The sequence below is a fragment of the Salvia miltiorrhiza genome, chromosome 1, assembly GCF_028751815.1.
Source record: "Salvia miltiorrhiza cultivar Shanhuang (shh) chromosome 1, IMPLAD_Smil_shh, whole genome shotgun sequence".
Lineage (NCBI taxonomy): Eukaryota > Viridiplantae > Streptophyta > Magnoliopsida > Lamiales > Lamiaceae > Salvia > Salvia miltiorrhiza.
This window is the reverse complement of record NC_080387.1, coordinates 31,770,251-31,792,254: the sequence shown is the minus strand read 5'-3', so window position 1 is coordinate 31,792,254 and position 22,004 is coordinate 31,770,251. Positions and strand designations below refer to the sequence as shown.

General features: G+C 35.6%; 3 protein-coding genes across 5 annotated transcripts in view; 2 read left to right on the top strand and 1 right to left on the bottom strand.

The window, feature by feature from the left end:
* Window positions 1-17,211, top strand: part of LOC131020541 (uncharacterized) — a 1,142,091-nt gene extending 1,124,880 nt beyond the window's left edge. Inside the window, exon 2 of the mRNA XM_057949433.1 lies at window positions 17,112-17,211. The gene's annotated coding sequence lies outside the window, so the exon portion shown is untranslated. The remainder of the gene's footprint in view (window positions 1-17,111) is intronic.
* LOC131020322 (glucomannan 4-beta-mannosyltransferase 2-like) lies at window positions 5,484-10,304 on the bottom strand. Of its 3 annotated transcripts, XM_057949060.1 has the most exons (9): window positions 9,734-10,298; window positions 9,521-9,619; window positions 8,463-8,715; window positions 7,518-7,628; window positions 7,119-7,255; window positions 6,926-7,039; window positions 6,638-6,840; window positions 6,323-6,529; window positions 5,484-5,959 (listed from the first exon to the last, which is right to left on the bottom strand). In XM_057949060.1, the coding sequence occupies exons 1-9, from the start codon at window positions 10,064-10,066 to the stop codon at window positions 5,785-5,787; spliced, it is 1,632 nt and encodes a 543-aa protein (XP_057805043.1). In that variant the 5' UTR covers window positions 10,067-10,298; the 3' UTR covers window positions 5,484-5,784. The 3 variants fall into 3 exon arrangements, with proteins under 3 accessions (XP_057805043.1, XP_057805059.1, XP_057805051.1); XM_057949076.1 differs by having other exon boundaries at window positions 5,484-6,529; window positions 6,733-6,840; window positions 9,734-10,304; XM_057949068.1 differs by lacking the exon at window positions 5,484-5,959 and having other exon boundaries at window positions 6,338-6,545; window positions 9,734-10,304.
* A 252-nt stretch (window positions 17,212-17,463) lies between the features above and the next one.
* Window positions 17,464-18,141, top strand: LOC131006360 (uncharacterized). The gene has a single exon (XM_057933553.1). It carries the CDS (start codon window positions 17,464-17,466, stop codon window positions 18,139-18,141), a length of 678 nt encoding a protein of 225 aa, XP_057789536.1.
* The last annotated feature ends 3,863 nt before the right edge of the window (window positions 18,142-22,004 follow it).

Sequence of the window (22,004 nt, the reverse complement as noted above, 5' to 3'; positions counted from 1 at the left end):
AAAGATATGTTACCAATTGGCAAGGACCATGCTTACGTACACTAAGGTTTTGCATCAAAACTCCCTGAATTTTGAGATATTGTTCTTTGGCGAACAACAAGAAATGACCCTAAAATTGAAACGATAGAACCCTTAAATTCTAGGTGTGCGGCCGATTAGGGAGTGTTTTACAAACTTCGATAGATTAGGGCTAAAGATTGAAAATATTGACGCAATTGGTTACGACGTGTTTTTCAAATTTCGATAGATCTGAGTTGAAGACCGTGATTTTAATACAAATGACATGAGAAAATGACATAATTTGAAATTTAAATGTTTCTTTTTATTTTTGGTTCATCTATGTCAGCTATGTAACATGGCTCGAATTTGAAGTGGCACGTCAGGCCTAAATTCGATCATCATGACACCATTGTCATAAATTTGCAATGGCTATATATGATGACCCCGATATTGGCAACCCTAAAATATATAAGATCACAAATATAATATAGTTTATCTGTCTTAATTTAATAGGCCATAAGATTTGGACATAAATATTAAAAAATAAATAGTTCTTAATAAAATATAAGAGAATAATTTTTTTGAGGTTATATTTGTCAAATAGGTAGAAGAGATAATGAAGATCTTTTTTAAGTGAAAAGAATAATTATTTATGAGTTATAATGATATTTGGTCTAAATAATGAGTTAAGTGAGAGTATTTGTTATAGCATATTGTTTTCATTTTAAAAAAATGATTTATTGAATTAGGATGTTCAAATAAATAAATGTGACCTATTAAGTTAGAAATGTAATAGGATTTGAGGGATTACTTTTTTTTTTTTTTGAGACGAAAGGCGTGTAATATTATTACTCGAGATCACTGCTTACAATATCCCTTAACCATCTAGGGTAATCTCTCATCCACACCTTTCTATGCTCAACGCTACGCGCAAACTGAGCTAAGCAATGCGCGGCTTTATTAGCCGTGCGAAACATGTGATACACACCAAGCATGCATGTCTCCCTAGCCACCATAAGAATCTCTTGTATATCTTGGGGGAGGAAATCACATCTGCCGGTCCAGCCATGATTCTCGCCGCCAACATGGAGTATTCGATATCTATATTGAAATAAAGTATTCGATATCTATATTGATCTTGAATTATTAGTCAAAAAGACTATTTAGCATTAGTGCGGAAAGAAAATGGATATCCATTCGAGAAATATAATGTTTTATTAGTAGTATAACATTTGATGTAACAACCATCAATTTATTTATATTTTTATGTGTGTTTCGTGAGTTGGCTATTTAATTCATTTGTCTGTGCACTTGTCTTTCTCTCGTATTTATTTTTTACCTTCTTGAGAGAGAAGTAGAGATTAGACGGGGTTAGGTAATGAGCTTATTCCGCATGCAAAACTATGACTAAATAAGCTATAATTAACGTTAATATATGTGAAATCATCGTACCCTTATTTTCTTTATGCATACTAATGTGTGATCATATAAAAAAGGTTGACCTAATTCTTACTTCTCAGGATGACGTCGTTCGTTGAGTAGATAAAATCTTGTGGTTTAATGTAATGAAATTTACCAAAACCCACCATACTAGAGGAAAGGGTTTTACTCCCTTCGTCCATAAAAAATAATTCATTTTTATTATTTTTAAATGTATATAAAAATTAGTTATTTTTTATTTTTGGAAATTATCTTTCACATGCATGATAAGACTTTATTCTCCATTTACAGTATAATTAATTATCATTATAAATACTATTTTGCAAGTGGAGCCTTTTCTCCACTTACAATACAATAACCATTTTTATTAAAATTCGTGTCACCTCTTACTATAATTATTTTTTAATTGTGGATAAATGGAGTACATATTATATTCCCTCCGTCCATCAATTAAAGGCCTATATGAAAAAATACGGGTTTTAAGAAAAAAATGTATTTTTATTAGTTGAGTGGAGAAATGATCCCACTTTTTAAGAAAAAATGTATTTTTATTAGTTGAGTGGAGAAAGGGTCCCACTTTTTTGTAAAGAATCTTTGACTTTTTTGATTAAATAATGAATAAAAACTTACCAAAAATAGGTAGGCCTTGTTTTTGTGGACGGATCAAAAAGGCAAGTAGGCCTTGAATTGGTGGACGGAGGGAGTAACTTTTAATTATTGCGAGAAGGGAGAATTATTTTCAACACTTCAACTGTTAAGAACATGGTGAATGCATTTTTTGATATGGAATTAATATGGTGAATGCATCTTTTAGCATAATTAATTTCACGAAAAAAATGTAATTCTCAGTACATTAATCAATTCTATGAAAGATTTAAATGAGAATCCTTATTTAGAATGAGAATATAGAGAATCATTTACAACCCTTTAATCATGAAGATCTACAGTAGATACATCATTTTGATGGAGAAATGCAGTCTGAGTTTGAATCCTGAAGAAACGAAAAATTTCATTTTGCATTAAAATTAATAGTGAATGCAATAGTTTTATAGAAAAATGCATTGTTCATTTTCTCACGAAAAATATACTTAATACTATTTCTTAAAAGAATCCCCCCCCCCCCACCCCATGTATATAGGGTGTGGTTTCAATGAATTTTATATTTTTTGTGAAAAATAAAAATAAAAAATAAATTAATAAAATATACAAATAAATCAATGAAAACTTAATATTTTCCTTCTAGTTTCACGTGTATACTGAACAAACACTCATTCGAACTTAATTTCTATTTTAGATTTACTTTCATAATTAACTATATATAAACATGTACTATGAATATGATGTTTATGAAAGAAATAAATACGAGATAAAAGATCCGAGAATTGAAATGACACTGTCATCAAACACCTATATATATACAAAATAAAGCTTAAAAACGTGTTTAGAACATGTGAAAACAAATTTCTGAGCAACCCACAGAGACTAGTATTTCAAGTTGGTGGCAATAAATTAATATTTCTTGTTCCACAAAATAATATAAGATGCGTTGTGCAGAGACATTGCTTGTTATAAGAGCTAAAGAATTTTACTTTTAACACTGTCGGCAAACATATAAATACTATATTTATTTAGGGTCCATTTACAGAGAATTTTGTCAGAGATTAGTGAAAATTACTCTTAATTCACCTAGTAATTTCAAAAACATGCATCAATATTTTTCAATACATATGGACATTGGATGGTACATTAGCCTTTCCATTTCTGATTATTGTACTGTATGTACTTCATAAGAATAATTTAAAATACTACTTACTTTAAACTGTATATCATTTAATATTTACGTGGGGGGTTTTTGCGAATTGTATAGTGACGATTGCAAATTTTCCTCTTGTAGAAAAAAGAAAAAAGAAAAACAAAACACTACAAATCATATATAAGGATCGATGCTTTCTAACATTGTAGTCGAAGCATCTTTTATTTATATAAATATAATATTACAATATATTCAAAGACAGTGGTTTTAATGTGTGCAAAGCCAACCCATTTTGAGGAATATCATAGCTGTTAGCTTAGTTATTATTGTTTACATTATTCTTTGGTTGTAACTATAAAAAGACAATTTTATTTTGTTAGGTGTCAGTTGAAAATCTTGATCCAAATTTTTACTTGTTCATCCATGTATGGTTTCATTTTTTTAGTTCTTCTTGGTAAATTGTACGAGATTTATTGATTTTTGTCGGCATTATAAAAATATTATGTATAACCCTATCTCCAAGGAATCATTAAACTTGCAACTTAATAATTTTAGATCATATTCATGTTGGCCCCGAAAATGCGGAGAGCATTGCATTCAAGTAATTTTTCTCCTAACATTTTTCATATAATTTTCTTGATTTTTCCCCTCAATTTAATTTCATCGATTGATTGGGCTACCATTTGTACCTCATGCAATGCATGAGAAATATGTTTATATTTATATAAAATTCATATTAACTCAGTTAGTTCCTCTGTAGATGTCCAATTAAGTATGACTCTCTACTTTTGGGCTCGATTACTAAAAATAAGAGTAAATAAAGGATAAAAGTGATGAAAAATGATGTAGCTCACAACCTTTTGTTAGAGAAAGTGAATAATTATTAATGAGATAGAAGGATTATCATATTTATAAATATAATAAAAAATATTTTTAATTGTATATATTTGAGCTTAATATTGAAGAAAAATATCAATAATAAAAATTGATATTATGAAAAGGAAAAAAAGTTAAAAATTAAAATGAAAATAAAAATAAAAAAGAATTGAAAATTTGATTTATTCAGAAAAAGATGAGAGATAAGAGAGAATTTTTTTAAAAAATTAATCTTTAAATAAATATAACTTTTACATTCTAAATCAAATATTTACATAAAATATTATCAAATTAAAGCTCTTATCATGATCTTTAATTTAATATGCATATTAAATATTTTAGAATTAGTCAAATTTCACAATTTTAGAAATAAGTACAAAAAAATATGAAGATGAAAAAGAAATTAAAAGAAAAAAATATAATTTACAAATAAACATTCAATGTTATTATAAGTACAATATTGTCACTCAAATTTGAAATCAATTTGAAATTGATTTCAAATTTAAATATTGACTTTTTAACATAGTATAGATGGAGAATCTGATATCAGACACTCGAATTATAAATATACTACTAAGGGTGCGTTCCGTTGATGGAAAATGATGGAATATATATTTTCCCTTTTTTCATTCTTTTACATGTTCTCTTAGTTGAAAATATTTCCTCGGGGGAAGGAAAAATTTTCCGGGCACCTCCTTTTCTCATCTTTCACTCCAATTAATGATAATATTATTACAAGTTATAGCCTTATAGGTGTGATAATATTTTTCATATTGTATATTTTTTTCATCTTTTAATTTTACCCTCAAAATACAATTTAACTCATCTACTTTTTCCTTTTCTCTCTTTTCAAAAAAATTTTACATATATTTTTTCATCAAAGAGAACACGAGATAAAAAGAGTGAGAACCACTGAAGTGTGATAAAATTTTCTTATTTTTTATTTTTTTTTTCTTTTCTAATGACTAGCAGAAAGAACGTACGTTGTACATGTAATGTTATTTTATTTGATAATTTATTATTTTAGAAAATCTATTAATTCATTACTTTTATTAAATAATTTATTGGATAGATATATTTATTTATAAGCCTTATCAATAGCAATAGATATATATCACATATATTTAGTGTAATATCTAATGAATTAATATATTCTTATAAATATATAATATAGTATAAAATAACCTTAAAATAAAATATGTCATAGGTGTAAAATAGGCAATTCAGAAGTTGTGTCTTAAAATGCCTTAAGCTCTTTTTCTATTAGTATAGATAGACTTAGTACCAAAGAGAATACATCATATATATATATATATATATATATAAATAGTGTCCGATGATGAATCTTACTTCTTGGAACAACCTGGCACAAGTTTTTATATTAATATTATTGGACCTTAAATAGGGCAAACTCTTTATTTGAAATGCTATATGAGATTAAAACTCAAAATAACATCAACTGAATACAAGATCCCGTTACAACAGGAATCTTTTGAACAATATCCAAAAATCAAAGTTACAAAAGAATACTCTAGAATCATTAATGTTGGCATAAGAATCATGAATGTCTGGCAAAACTAACTGTAAATGAAGCACAAGAATTCAACTCAAAATCTTGCGCGTAATTAGTACTATGATTCAGTGTCAGCCGTTCTAAGTTAGTCCTACTCTTGCCTAAGAATCCAAGCATGCATGTGTCAAGAAGAGCCCTACTGCTAAGAGAGCTCAGGGCAGCTTGGTATTATCGTGCCAAAGTAGCCGAATCCAGCAATGGTGAAGAAGATGGCTTGAGGGAATAGGTACAGGTAATATCTGTCATGCCCATAGAACACACCGTAACATCCACAGGCGAAAAGAAACGAAGCAACTCCCAGCTCCTGTGGTAGTATTCTGGGAAATATATGATCGTGTAATAGTCAGACTAAACGATCCTTCAATAGTGTATCGAACCCTCCAACAGTGTCAGATGATTATCACGTTTTACTCCACCAGACAAGCAACGACTGGTCTTATTTTGCATGTTCATATGAACCACCAAACAAGCAACAAGAATGTAAAGTGAAATATTTTCAAGAAACATTTTATTCAGCACATTCTGCTATATGGATAGATTTAATTTCCAAGATTGTGTCTGGTTCGTAAGTTCAGTTAAATATTCGAGAATCAAGCGTTCCAAACTGCCGACTGAGGAGAAATAATCAAGTTTTCGCAAGCCAAAAGTAAGACAGTATAGACTAGTAGCAAAATTTTTACCTCTCTCTGAGATTCTTAAGCTGTCCAGGTCCTTTTGGTGCACTTAATTCAGCTCTGGATTTGCCCTCGAAAGCGTCTCCTAGTTTCTCAGTGACGATCCATTCATTTGCCCTCTTGGCCTCAAACAGACCGATTATCAAAGCCTTGGTGCGATGAAACGACATTATGTTCTCAAAAAGGACCCAAGGAATAGCCAGGTAGAATGATCTGTAATTTCCAAAAACTTCAGATAATGCCAAGGCATCTCAAAATTAGGCCAGAAGAAGAAGAAGAAGAAGAAGAAAACAAATTGCTCGGCATTAAATCACACTAGACCTTGGAGTCGAGATGCTTGTGTTTACGGTGGCAATAGTAAGAGTAGCCACAATGGCACCCCATTTAGGGTAATCAACTTCAGGCATCAGACTTACCAATGGCAGAACCACACAGTAAAAAACAAAGGTGAACATAGTTCCCACGATCTTCCGTATGAAGAAGAAGTTATATATCATATAGAACTTTCTCGCTAGCGATATATCCTGAGAAAACGCAACAAACCATATTGAATCTCTTGTTTGTTCGTAGAATCACTGTGAATGAATATCGTATCTTCACTGAACAAACCTTGTTCTTTGCTATTCCTGTCACCATTTTTCTGAACAAATTGGCTGGACCACAAGACCAACGATGCTGCTGAGAGCGGTAGGACTTGAAAGTACTAGGAAGTTCGCTCCTGACCTGTTGAGGAAAAACCTATGGTGAAGGAACAGAACATGAAAATGAAGTGTAGAGGAAATAAGTCAATGAAGATATGTACCTCAATGTCTCCTAGGAAAACAAACTTCCAGCCCATTAGTCCAGCTCGAAGAGCAAGATCCATGTCTTCTACAGTGGTCCGTTCATTCCAACCTCCAGCCTCGTCTATTGCCCCAATTCTCCATACTCCACCACTTCCTGAGACAGTGCAATGTCAGTTATTGCAACTGATAGCATAACAATGTCAATGGCAGAAACAGTAAGGAACTTCGCGTAACTGAATCAACTTCCTCAATGCTGTTCTCTTGCGAATAGGCCACTGTCTCCAGTTTATAATCTGTTTCTTCTTTTTGTTTAACAAACTACTAAGCTTTCAAGAGAACGTCTCTTCATGTCTATTGTGTCCTTAAAATGTTTTATACTGGCTTATTAACAACTTGCACAGGTGTCTTAAATTTACCGTTAAAGCTGAAGAAGGCATGAATGGATGATCCTCCTTGTTGCTCAATCACAAACTGGAAGTCCAGTGATATCTCTTGCATTCTTGTCAAGAAGCATTCATCTGCATTCACTGCAAAATCAACAAAAGAGCTATCACAAATTTTCTCAATTCCAAGCAACTCTCACATTCACAGAAAAGTTCATTTACCCGAAAGTTTCCTGTTCACTGCGCCTGTTAGTCAATTTTTTTTATAATAATGCCTTCAATCAATACATTAAGTTTATGGAAATAGTTAAAGTCTATGGATAGTTCTTTCCACATCTTACAAGTATATACTACCATGAATTTCAAAATTTTCACAACTTCTATACAAGTCACATTTGGCCATGCGGAAAGGTAGTCTAGCTCTCCATTACATTCTAAAGGTTAAGTATCCTTGTATCTTTTGCTATCATATATATTCCTTGCACAGATGCTACACTACAAGAATAGGCTGCTTCAATCCCTACTTCATGTTCACTTTCCACCAGAACTCTGGGAGAACACACTACTCTTTATTAAGCTTCGTAGTCCAATCTTTATCCTGAGTTTATTCGGTTTCCAAATACTGCTTTACTCGAAGAAAAAGTCATCCATCTCCATACACACTCTCTCTCTCTCTGTTTGTATCTTCTAACAGTTTTTGAATTGTTAATTATATTTGAAATTCTTGGCTCAGTTCCTTCAAAAAGCCTATTCAAGTGTTTGGCCATTATGTTTTTTATGCTATCTAGATTAGCCACACCACCTAAATTTTGTTGGCTTAGCGTGCAACTGGAAAACTATTCAATTGACTAATCAAGTACTAATGTAAGGCAGAAATCCACAACCAGCACATTAGTCACTTTGACATCAATGCTATAAAAGTAATTTAACAACTTAAGTGTGAGTGAGGCTAGTCATGGATAGGATCAACTAGCTTACCAAACCTCCAGCGAGCCTGCACTAGCGCGACCTCTGGGTTGTGTATGAGGACAGGCATGGCTCGTCGAAGGAAGTCTGCTTCCGGCTGGAAATCAGCATCAAAGATGGCAACATACTCACATTCTTTGACATAGTCGCGCTTCAACCCTTCCTTGAGAGCTCCAGCCTTGTAGCCTTTCCTACCATCTCGAAGCTGGTACCTAATGTTTATGCCTTCACTTGCCCATCTCATGCATTCTTTCTCAATCTTATCCTGCAACCTTCGTGTTATTAATCACAAGATTTAGACAAACACATCACAGTTGCCATGTCACAAAAGCATACTGTAATATAGTACAGAAAAGCCAGCAAATCATACATGATATTGATATACTCATAAGTTCAAGATCTGCAAGATAAGTCCACATTTAATCAAGAATAATGGATAAACGACAAGCCTAAGAGGATATGCAGATTCCTGAACAGGCTGGAAGTTTGGCAGAATGCACAATCAATCACATCTTTGGATTTTAATTGGACAACCTAAGCTGCAGATTTGATGAATTGAAAGATTCTTGAAAAAATGAAAAGAAAACGCAAGAAGAAGATGGAGGTAACATAAACCAAGAAAGGCAAAAAACTGTGTACATCCGGATGCACGACGCATCCACCCAAATTAGGGTTTATTAATCTTCAATCAAGGGTTGTTTACTTTTGAGAATGAACCTAGATAGATAAAAATAATAAGCTAATCCATTGTTTACTAAAATGTATTGAAACTTTGGGATATCCTAAAACCCTCAATAAGTTCTATCATTTTAGCTAATTCATATCCTATTGAAATGGTGGGATTGGAGAGATACTAATAACGAAGATAGATAAAAAATACTCAATCATGTTTGTTATCAATAAAAAACAAACGCCTCCTTAAAGTTTATCAGTGTTAATCAGAGTTAGAATTTAATTAGGGTAGATATACCGGAGACCAGAAACAGTAAACTCAAAATAAGCTTCATTTATGCTCCAATGAAAACCAACAGAATTAATTAGCAAGAAACAAGAAACGCACATATATATACCTTAATAACAAGATCAGTTGAGTCATCCAAAACTTGAACCACCAGCCTATCAACTGGCCAAGATAACCTACACGCTGCACCAATGGAGATCTTGTACACCTGCCACCAATGTGCCAGTGTGTGTGTGTGTGTGTGTGTGTGAGAGAGAGAGAGAGAGAGAGAGGGGGAAAAAAAAACTCAAAAATCTGAAAACAAAAGCGACGAATTAGTGACCTCTATCTCATTGTATATAGGTATCTGGACAAGAACCATGGGGAAATCGAGGCTCCGAGCTTCCAAATCATCCTTCAATGGCTCCCATTTGTACTTTTTCGCGTGCCTGTTGCGCATTAACTTGGCGAGAGCAGCAAGAATCATCATGTGAGACCACTCCACAAACAGCAGGAACGACCACACCAAGCAGAGGTACAGAGCGAATCTCAAAAGCGGCACTATCGCATACGACCTCACCGCCTTCCATAGAAGCACGATATAGTCGCTGACGTCAGCAGGCGAGCCCATCAGCCATTCCACCGCAGCCATTTTCGCCGCCGATGAAGAAGCCATTGTGCTCTGCTTAGACCTTTTTTGTTTGTTCCACTTTGTATTTGTATCCCTGGCTTTACTTTTGGTTTTTCCCCCAATCTTGAATGTCAAGAATAGATGGGGATTTCAGAGCAATGGATGAAATTCAACTGGTGTCATTTTGGCTCTCTCTCAGATATTTGCTTTTGTAGTGCAGCATTATCATGGCGTTTGAGAGAGGGTGCCAAAAACGAAGCTCACGTGGAAAGTCCGCATTATTGTCTCATGAAAAATAGTATGGTGCTGCCAAATGGGAATATCTAACATTTATTGTTGATATTATATCATCTAAATTACTAGTATTCAAGTTTGTATACACTTATGTATTATTCTGTCTGCATTCTTATATGTGGGACTTTGATTCCACAAATTGTATTCAAAATAGAGAGAGAGAGAGACGCAGCTAAATTAGTGCTCGAGTTTGATTTCCTTTTGTTTGCTTTCACAAACTCAAAAATATAGTTTTCCACCCAAAATGTTCATTCTTGCGTGACTACAGACTACTAATTCAGTTTATATAATCGTGCAATCACGTTTTCAAGATTGAATGCAAGTTTGCGTTTAAGAGTATGACTTAGTTCCCATATTTTCACAAAAATATTAAATTGAGGTTTATTAAAAAGTGAAAAAAAAAACATCCCTTGAGAGCACAAGATGCAGACTAAGGGCACAAAACTTAAAAAGCGAAGGAGAGCAACTCAAAAAGGAAAGTCAGGATCATTATCCAAATCATCCGACCAACGCCTATGGACGACATTATTCATTGCAATCATACTAGGCCTATTGGTGACGTCAACCACAAACTCCATCGGCTTGTTGCCCATTTCTTCCGCATTCCTGAGACGACTTTTAATACAACCTTCCGGAATTGCATGTATAGGCTCTCGTCCCTTTACCGAGCCTTTTGGACGACCACGTCCGCGCTTCTGCTCCGAGAGCAACTGCATCCCCTGATTAACTTGCTCCTCTAACCTAATAATACGACTCGCCATGTCATCCGGAGAAGAAATTGATTTATTATCAAAATCAACTTCCTTAATCGGCGAATTAACCCGCTGGGTCGCTGAATCTTCTGCCCCAACTACCGGTTGTTGCTCTACCACAGCTCCACTATTCGTTCCAGAATCCAACTCCAAAGTTCCCTCTACATTCGAGCCCTCCTTATCACTAGCCTTGTCCGTGTGAGGCGACCCATCATTTTCTTCCTCATGTAAAGGCTCTGCTTCAAAATTGGAGTCCGCAATGATAGTCTCCTCCACTTCCTCTTCCTCATCCTCATCTAGCGCTTGATATCGGTTAGCATCCCCCGCCAGAGGGAGATCATTTTTCTTAAAAGGTGCCGCGTCTAGAAGATCATGACCTGATAGAGGTTTAAGAATATCAACTTTGAGCTGCCATGCAGGAGTCGGACCCTCTCCCTTATCAAGATTCTTCACAACCACAGCAGGAGGCTCAGTGATCTTTTGCTTGCTCGTGGCCCTATCAGCTCTCCGGCATTTATCCGTTGAATGACCTGTAAGTTTACAACGCGAGCAAAAAAGGGGCATAGATTCAAAACCAAACTCAATGTAGAACGATCTATCGCCGTCATCAATGTACATCGAGTTGAGAATAGGCAAAGCCATGTCAAGTTCCACCAAAACCCGCGCAAAGTGTCCCACATAACCAGTTGCGGAGGCATTATCAATTCGCATAGGATGACCAAGCACACGACCTATACCAGCAATAATCACCGGAGTCCATAACTCCACAGGGAGATAATATATCCGAACCCATACCTGAGTCAGAGACGACACTTCCTTATACGGATCGAAATACCTAGTCCATTCACGGAAGCGTACGTGGCCAATTGACAGTTGGAGAAAAGAACTCCCCTTAGCTTTCTTTTTCGCTTCCATCGTCAAAAATTTAACAACGAAGAATCCCTTAGCCATGGGCACCAGTTGACAGTCGGCGCACTGCCATATGGTTCGAAGTTCATGAGAGAGGTCGGCGAACGTGCGTGGCTTGTCCCCTTTACGTTGGATAAGTCTACCGATTAGTGCAAATTGAAACTCTTCCAACTTTGTTTGATATTCCGATTTGGGCACTGAGAGGGTGACAACCTCTCCTTGTCGCTGTATTTGAAGGCCTCGTAGGCCATACGCTGCAACATCCGGCTTCTTAAGGGATTTGGGTTGGACTTTATCAGCTACTTTGCCAGCGAAAGAAACAGCCGGAGCAGAACCCGGCCAGGGCCGGCCCTGACATTCCGGGGGCCCTAGGCGAAAATGAAAAAAGGGGCCCTTATTAAAATGAAAATTTGAGATTTTTTTTATATACTTTTTTTTTCTTATTTTATAAACAAACATTATTAAATAAAGAGATTTAAAGGCCGCTCCATAAGGGACTTGAACCCAAGACCTTTGACTTTAGACATTAACCATTTACCGCTTGACCAACACATGCATACTAAAATTTGAGATTTTTGTCATCGAATAGAGATAGCATGTGATTGTCTCTCATGATTGTGTGACTACATAACTTTATTATTAATTATTAAGTACAATGAACTATAAATAACAATAATGAAATAATTTTGATCTTCTAGCTTTTGAAAAGCAAAATCATCAATAACATTTTTAAGATCAAGTTTACCAGCCCTAAATAATGTGTTTTCAATATCTCATTTTCAATGCACAAAATTGTTAGCACATTTAATATATCTTTCTTCAGACATAGTAATCGGCAAATGCGAATTTATCAATTTTAATTTACAAAAAATATTTCTATTCACACTACAATAACTGGTATACTTAACAATATCCTACATGCATTTGAAACATTAAATTAACAATATGATGTTTTGACAAACTCAAAAACTTCTACAATTAACTTTATTTTCTTATGATAAGTATAACACATTTGTATCACTTATAATTTTAAAATAAATTTTTAATATCAATATCAAATACTCCATTTGAATTTATAATTTAAAATTAATAAATAATACTAACTTATAATTTTTTTTAAGTAAAATACTACTAATAGAACTAATTTTAAATTTGGGGGCCCCTCAAATTTGGGGGCCCTAGGCCTTTGCCCCATTTGAATTGAAGAAGGGCCGGCCATGAACCCGGCACCTGCGCTACTGAAGTAACAACAGACGGCAGCGGCTGTATCAAACCAGGGATGGCCTGGTTAGGATCACCGATCAAACTCTGCGCCGGTGAAAAACCCGACGAGCGCTGCCCAACAGCCACTGCGCCGGAAGAATAACCCGGCTTTACGAGAGGCGGTTGGTGAGACGGAACATTGGCAGGGGATCTAGACCTGTCAAAATTAGAAGAAACCAGGGGAAGATTGAGGCCCCCTTGTCACGATGGACTTCCGGCGAACTCGAATCAATCACCGGTAGGAGAACCGAGAATGGAGGTGGACGGCCGGACTGGCCACCACGAGCGTCAAGCTCGCCAACGCCCGCGTCAGCAAGCGTGCCGTCGAGCGCCTTCCCTGGCTCAGGTTCGGCGATGCCGTGCACGATGCCGTCGGCAGCCGCCTCAGTCCTCACCATGGTGTCAACGGAAAATCCTCCTTGAACGCCCCCGCGCTTCTGGTACAAAAGCGGAGGAAGGAGAGGTCAGAGCGGCTCCGCGCTGGGCTCCGATCTGGAAGTGGAGACAGCGGCGGATCTGGCAGGGCGCTGATCGAGCAGTGCCTCGGCGTGGCGGAGAGAAGCACTTTCCGGTGGAATCTTGGCGCAGATAGTGACTGCGCGGGGGAGCGGCACGGCGTCGCTCCGACGCCGGGCTCAAATCTACCACCGGAAACCGACAACAGCCATTCTAGTGCCGTGTCAAACTCCCTTCTTTCTGGTCGCACGCGTAGAGCTAGCACGCGTAGAGAGAGAGAGCACGCGTAGTCAATAAAATACAACTTTTAAATATTTTTCATATTTTCACAAAAATAATTACTTCTTCTTTATGAAATATTAATACATTCTTCCGTTCTAATCATATAAACGGATAGAATTTTGCCCAAAGACTACAAAATTATTAGAAAGTAAATTATACAAGTAATTTTCTAATAATGTTCATTTTTGACAATTAAGGATATATTTCATGCGGGTGTTCCCACCATGTACATCTCTCATATACTTTAAGAGTGTGTTCCTTTTTAATGTAAGTTTATTATTATAAAATAAGAAAAAAGAAAATATGAGAAAATTTTAGCACATTTTAGTGGTCCCTACTTTTCTATCTCATATTCTCTCTTTGGTGGAAAAACAAATGAAAATATTACAAAGAGAGAGATAGAGAAATAAAGAGAGAAAAGGAGAAATATAAAGAGAATAGTTAAATTGTAGTACTCCTTCTGTTCCAAAAATAATGTTCAAAATTTCTCTTTTAGGCATTTCATTTATAATGTCTCAATCTAAAAAAGGAAATAATTTACTTTATCTACTCTCTCTATTTCTGTCATCATTAATTTTATTTATCTCTTAGGCCATCCACTATGGTGGGGTAGTAATCTACGTGGAAGGAGTAGAACCATAGTGGAGTAAAATTTTTTGGGTAGCAAGAATTTTGGGGTAGCAAGCAAACTGAATTCGTGGGACCCAAATGTTTCCCCTACCCCACTTTTTCATTTCCTATGTTTCATTTTTCAATTTCTCTTTCCTTTCCTATTTGTTTCATTTATTTTGTTTTTTCTTCTTTACACTTTTCGTTTGGTATTTAAATTTTCATGTTGTGTGTATTTAAATTTGTGTTTTTAATTTTAGTTATGTGTTGTAAGAAATTAATTTTCAATAAAATACGCGTTTGAATTTTAATTTTTGTTAGCATAATTATATTAATTTTAAAATTTTATGTTATCATTTAAATAAAATAATTTATTCGTATAATTATATTAATTTTAAAATTAAATTATACTATTTAAATAAATTAATTTATTCATATAATTATATTAATTTTATTAAAACAAAATTAAATACACAAATATATTGAGGTTTGGTAAAATAATAATAATAGTGGGGTCCATGAATAGTTAAAGTGAGGTAGTGCTATAGTGGAGAAAATATGGAATAGTTGAAAAAGGAGGTAGTAGATGAGGTGGCACACATGTGGCATCCACTATGGGTAGCACCATAGTGGATGCCCTTACTTTTTCACTAAGGCCATCCACAATGGTTGAAAAAAAGGGGTAGTTGCTGACATGGAAAGGAGAGTACCATAGTGGGCGAAGTTATTTGGGGTAGCAAAATGGGAAAGGTAGCAAATTTGCTACCTTGGTAGCAGTCAGGCGGTGGGCCCCCAAGGCAAAAGATGGTACGCGCGTTTGTGGAAGAAACGCTGGGCAGCGCGCACAGCTGGAGCGCGTGCATTGCACGCGCCCGCTGTGCGCCTGGGATTGACGGACCGCGCCTGGCCCACCTCTTTCCTCTCCACTTTTGCTTGTTTTCGTCCGTTTTCTTTCTTTTTTTTTTAATTTTTTTTTCATTTTCCCTATCCATTTCCTATTTGTTTCCCTTCCATTTTCCAACTCTTTTCAATCAAACAAATAAATTTGTCAGAGATCGACATATCTTTTCATCTATATTTGATGTGATGATACGAAGCTACTACTATATTTGATGTGATGTTACGAAGCTACTACAATTGTAACATTTCAATTCTCAAACGGCCACATTTAATAAGGGTATTTTTCCCTATATCTATCTTCATGTATCATATGATTCTTACCCCAAAATTACTCTTCATCTATTTATCATATTTAGTTCTTCTCCAAAAAAATTAGAAATATCATGAGTGGATTTTCAAATTGGTTTGGTCCATATGGATCAAATTCAATTTCACAAAATTCAAGTTCTCCTTCACAAAATTGTAACGATCCTTCTCAAAATTCCGACATTCGCCCTCCAAATTTCTCTTGGCCAAATATGTCTAATCCTCAAATATATCCCAACAATCCCATGAGTCAATCAGCCCCTTCATTTCAATTTTCATCCCAAGTGCATCCATCTCAGGGATTTCAGCCATACGGATATCCTCAACAATGGTATCCCCCTCCAGGATTTTCCCCACTAGGATATCATTCACATGGGTTTATGTTTTCTGACTCTTCCAGGAGGACCAGTGTAGATGGGAGTGGTACTGATGGAGGCACACCATCTTCAGGAAAGGCAGTTCAAGGTTTGGAGAATATAAATCTCTCTGTTGAGCCTTCATCCGACGACGACGAAGAGAATACCAACATGCGCCGGGTGTTTTATTCAGATGAGGAGTGTGAAGTTCTTGCGCAATGTTACATCGATATTAGCATCGATTCAGTTGTTGGAAACGAGCAAAAGATGGACAAAATGTGGAAATGCATTGCGAAAGCCTACAATGAAAATCGTCCTGCCAACACTCCAAGCAGAAAGTTTAAACAGTTGAAGGCTCATTTCTACAAGATGCAGAAACAGGTGAAATGGTTTTCTGAATGTTACAATATGATTGCAAGCATCTGGAAGAGCGGTGCAAATGATGCTGATATTATGGAGATGGCACAAACAGAATACAAGCAGCATCACGGTACAAAAGGTTTTAAATGTGTTGGAGTTTGGAGACTTTTGAAAGAAGTTCCCAAGTTTGCCGAGGTGCAAGGAAATGTTCAAGAATCCAAGAGAACCAAAAATACAGAAGGAGAAGCCTACACATCATCTTCTACAGCGGAAGAAACTCCCACGAGTCACCCAATGGGGCATAAAGCGGCAAAGAGAAAGGAGAAGGGGAAGGGAAAAAAGATGACCTCGATGCACTGCGTGAAGTTGCAAAAGAGCATGAAACCAATGAAGCAAAATACCTACGTATAATGGAAGAAAATACGCTTATAAAAAAATGAACAGCTTCTAAAAAATGAGGAACAACGTCTGAAGGAGGAGAGGCAACGTCTAAAAGAGTATGAACTCGTAATGAAGGACACATCAGGGATGACAGAAATGCAGCTTTACTTGCACAAAAAACACTGCGAGAAGATACTGAAAAAATGGGAAGATGATAATTAGTTGTGTTATCTTGTATCCACTAAGATTTATTTTTAATTCTGTAACTGTGTTGTGTGTAACCGTTAAATTTATCTTTCAATAAAATGTACTTGTTTCAATAATAGTTGATTTCTCGAATGGTCATATTAATTTCCAAAGTAACCTTTGACTTCTCGAAGGGTCATATTAATTTAGAAAGTAACCGTTGCCTTCTCCAACGGTCATATTAATTTAGAAAGTAACCGTTGCCTTCTCCAACGGTTACCTCTTAGTTATTATAAATATATGTACCATATACTTCATTCTCATCATCTACGAAGAACAATTCTCTCATATCCAATATATATCTTCATAACATCAAAACAAACGACTTATGTCTTCATCTTCTTCTGAGCGTGATGTTGAAGAAACAGCTGCATCTGCAGCTGAAGCCTTTATGGAAGAGTACACGCGCCAATACATGGAGGATGATAGTATGCACTGGACATGGAAAAATTGCCCAGTAGCATGGAAAGGCCAATTCACCCGTGGCGATCATGGAGTCCCAACAATTATGCTTGAGGCGGTTGCATCTCAAGATTTGTGGATCTGGCATGCTTTTTTTGGAGTTGCAGGGTCAAACAATGATATAAACGTGCTTAATCAGTCTACACTATTCAACGACGTTCTACAAGGGCAAGCACCGTCCATCTCATTCACAGTAAATGACACGCAATATGCCCATGGATACTACCTAACAGACGGTATATATCCTGAGTGGGCAACTTTTGTCAAGAGCTTCCAACATCCTCAAGATCCAAAAAGAAGGAAGTTCAAGGAAATGCAAGAAGCTGCGATAAAGGATGTTGAGCGCGCATTTGGGGTTCTCCAAGCTCGTTGGGCAATGATTAGAGGTCCGAGTCGCCTCTGGTATACAGAAAACATCACTGACATTATGTATGCTTGCATTATTTTACATAATATGATAATTGAAGATGAAGGGGAAATGGCATGCCAATGGGTTGAAGATGAACTAAGTACGTCTCGAGCAACAATATTGCAGGAGAAATAAATCCCGGTTCAGTGAGAGGATTCAATTAGTACCTCATGAGAGGTCCTAGAGTTCGTGAAAAAAAAATACATCATCAACTTCGATCCGACTTGGTTGAGCACGTGTGGGTACGATTCGGCGATGATTAGTGCCATTATATGTGTGTGTTTGTTTGATATTTAAATTATGTTGTTATGTATTTTTTTGGAACTTTTAATTTTAGTTGTGTGTTGTAAGAATGTTATTTTCAATAATAAAAATCGTGTTTCAATTTACAATTTTTTAAGTATTATTATATTAATTTTAGCATTATATTTTATTAATTAAATAAATTATTTATTCATATAATTATATTAAATTTATTAAAGTAAAATATAAAATAAAAATGAAAATACATAAATAATATATATATATATATATATATATGTTGTGGTAAAAGTAATAATGATAGTGGGGTCGATGAATAGTTAAAAAGGATGTAGTGCTATAGTGGAGAAAATATAGGGTAGAGGTAGTTGTTGAGGTGACACACATGTGGCACCACTATAGGGTAGCACCACAGTGGATGCCTGATATCTCTATCTTTCTTATCATTTACTTTATCTATATTTTCTTAATTTGCGTTCCCATATTTTTGGGACGTTATTATTGGGATGGAAAAAGTAGGACTGACAATTTTGGACACGACACGAAAACACGATACAAAACCGCACGAAATTAATGGGTTAGTGTCAACCCTTATCGAGTTCGTGTCGACCTAATAAGGACACAATAATTTTGTGTCAGGTTTGTGTAATTCATTAAAATTAATATTTTATTTTTATTAAATATTTATTTTAATTCTTATTTTAAAGTTAGGAGTTTTGACCATTTGAAAACTTTTTTTTTCTAATATCGTCCTTTGTTCTATCGCTAAGCAACACAAATTTCATACCCTTTCTTATTTATTTTAATTTTTATTTTATCGTATTTTTATTGGGTCGTTTTTTATCAAATTTTTACTAGATCTTGTCGTGTCGTGTGAACATGATTCAAATCGTGTTGCTATAGTTTTCGTGTCGCATTTGTATTCGTGTTGTGTCGTGTCGTTATCGTGTTGACCCGATAACGACCTAACATGCACGATTTGCCAGCCCTAAGAGAAAGTATATTGTGAGGGTAAAATTGAAAGATCATAAAAATGTACAATATGAAAAAAAAAATATTATCACACCTATAACTAGTGATAATATTATCATAAATTGGAGTGAAAAGGTGGAAAATGGGTTGCATGGAAAGAATTTCCTTTCTGCCCGAGGATAATTTTTCAACTAAGAGAACGTGTGAAAAGAATGGAAAAAGAGAGAAAATATATGTATTCCACCATTTTTTCCATTGAAGAGAACGCAGCTTAATAGAACATTTGTAAGTGTCACACTCTAATAGGATACTTACAAATATCATGTTAGAATATGGTAGTGGTCTGCACCGTGTGGATGTACGCACAAAAGAAGTTGTGTTCATAATTCATTAATGTTAGTGTTAATTAAGTTTGCGTTTACTTTGGTTGTAATGTTTTAATAGGAAAATGATGGACAACAAAATATGAAAAGATATTATATTTTTCTCATTTTATTTATCATATATATTTACTAGAAATGAAAAATGAGAAAATATTATAAAATAATTTCACACCACTACCCAAAGATAAGATTGGAGAGAAAATGAGTGGAAATGAGCTACATGAAAAATATTTCACTATGTTCAGAGAAAATTTTATAATATAATGAATATGTGAAAATGATGGAAAATTGAGTTAAAAAAGAGTTAAAAATTATCATCATTTTTTAGAATTAGTCTATACTTTTGAAATATTTGAGAAAGAAAAATAAATCTTTATAAAGTCCGAAGCTTTCTTTTTTTTAGGGGAAAAAGTAAAATCTTTCATTTCACATGAACAGAATGAAGGTTTTTGAATTATAAACAAATTATTAGGCGAAGCAAACAAAAATGTTTGTCAACTTTAATTACAAAGATTTGTACTTCCACTATTTAAGCGGCCAGCGCCGCTTCTTTGAATGAAGTATTAATGTGAGCTACCTAAATAAATGTACTAATATAATGAATATACAAAGTTCTTTAAATTTATCTAACCGAAATAACGAAATTAATCGAGATTGGATATTTCAAATGGGTAGTGCTCTTCATACTTATAATTTAAATAGGAAAGTTTAATTTTGTTTGGGTTAATTGCTTGTAAATTCACGAACTTTAGGGAAAATTTATTTTTAACATGTTTTTTCAAAATTTCAATTTAATATACCAATTTTGACCCTTTGTTCAATTTTAACAACCATTAAATCTTCGGCGACTTAAAAACACACGTGGCACTAACGTGGCTTCCCGGCACACGCTTTTGTAATTGTTCGCCGATGAATAATACGCAACGTTTTAGAGAAGTTTAAAACGTTGTCGTTTTTCACCGCCCAGTCGGCCCTCCCTCTTCCTCCGCCACCCCGCCGCACTCTTTCTTCCTTCCGCCACACTCCATCTTCCTCCATGATTTCTGTCGCCCGCCGCCCTCTTTCTTCCTCCACGATTTGCAGATCTAGGCCCGTGGCCCTTTCTCTTATTTCGTCGCCCCGCCACACTCTCTCTTCCACCCGCCACACTCTCTCTTCTTCCACGATTTTCGTCGCCCGTCGCCCTCCCTCTTCCTCCACGATTTGCAGATCTAGGCTTGCAACCCTCCTTCTTCCTCCGCCGCCTCGTGGTTCCTTTCCCTCTTTGAAATTCTTCTTCAAATTCTTCTTCTCCTATGTTCCTCTTCAAACCCTCATCTCCTTCATCCTCCTCCGCCGCGCGCCCTCCCTGAAAACCCTCATCCGGCGCGGCGGCCTAGCGGAAGTAGCGGAGGATTTGGGTGCTCTGTGGCTCGTGTATGAAGCGAGAGACGCACCAGATCTGGACTCCGAAACTAGAAGCCACGTGTGTTTCTAATTCGCCGGAGATTTGATTTTTGTTATAATTGAACAACGAGTTAAAGTTAGTCTATTATATTAAAATTTTGAAAGATTATGTTAAAAATAAATTTTCGCTAAAGTTCGTGAATTTACAAGCCTTTAGACCATTTTGTTTTAATCTTAAATTACCCTAGCCGAAGATGGGGCTATTTTCATCTAAAATCTTAGTCTTGCCGCCAACCACTCTCCTAAATCTTTTCCTAGAAGTCAATTCCATTAGGGTGTGTTTGGTATTGGGTTATACCCTGTATAAGTAAAGTTAATCCAGATTTATGCGGTGTTTGGTATTCTGTTAGACTTATGTGGATGGCCCAGGTTTAATACAGGGCCCGGCCTTAATTTTCAAGAATAACCCCGTTTAATAATACCACCTCCCCCCTTTCGATTGATTTTGCATCGCGAATCTGGCTTAAATTTTTCTACCATTTTCACTGTTTTCGATGAACATTTTTTTGCCCTAGCTTCCCACCTCCTCCATCGTTTCCCATTCCATTTGTCTCTGAAGATTTGTGGGCGAAAATATCCAACGGCAACCAAACCTTCTCATCGGAAATCTGGAGAGCTGGTGGAACAGCAACATTGGGGAATCATCGTCGTCTTCCAAATCAGGTCAGGACTAGCGAAGAAAAAAGCAAAATTTCGTTCGTCTGTGGTTTTTCGATTGTGGGGATCTTTTTTCACATCATTAATTTTACGATTCGTATCTGGTACAATGAAAAAATTGATGTTTACCCAATAAATCAACTTCACGATTTTGACTGCTCTCGATTTTGTGTATTTTAGGGTTCACACTATTTTATTGTATTTGTGATTTCAGCGTCAAATATTAGATTTCCAAAACACCTTGCATGCTTGCATCCGTCTGGGTTTATATGTCATTGA

Bases quoted from the DNA above. Each gene is read 5' to 3' on its own strand.
- LOC131020322 (XM_057949060.1), bottom strand. From the start codon at position 10,066: ATGGCTTCTTCATCGGCGGCGAAAATGGCTGCGGTGGAATGGCTGATG. The intron at 9,620-9,733 runs GTCACTAATTCG...CATTGGTGGCAG, and splicing joins CTATATACAATGAGATAGAG to GTGTACAAGATCTCCATTGG. The intron at 7,256-7,517 runs GTAAATTTAAGA...GCACTGTCTCAG, and splicing joins TGCCTTCTTCAGCTTTAACG to GAAGTGGTGGAGTATGGAGA.
- LOC131006360 (XM_057933553.1), top strand. From the start codon at position 17,464: ATGTCTTCATCTTCTTCTGAGCGTGATGTTGAAGAAACAGCTGCATCT.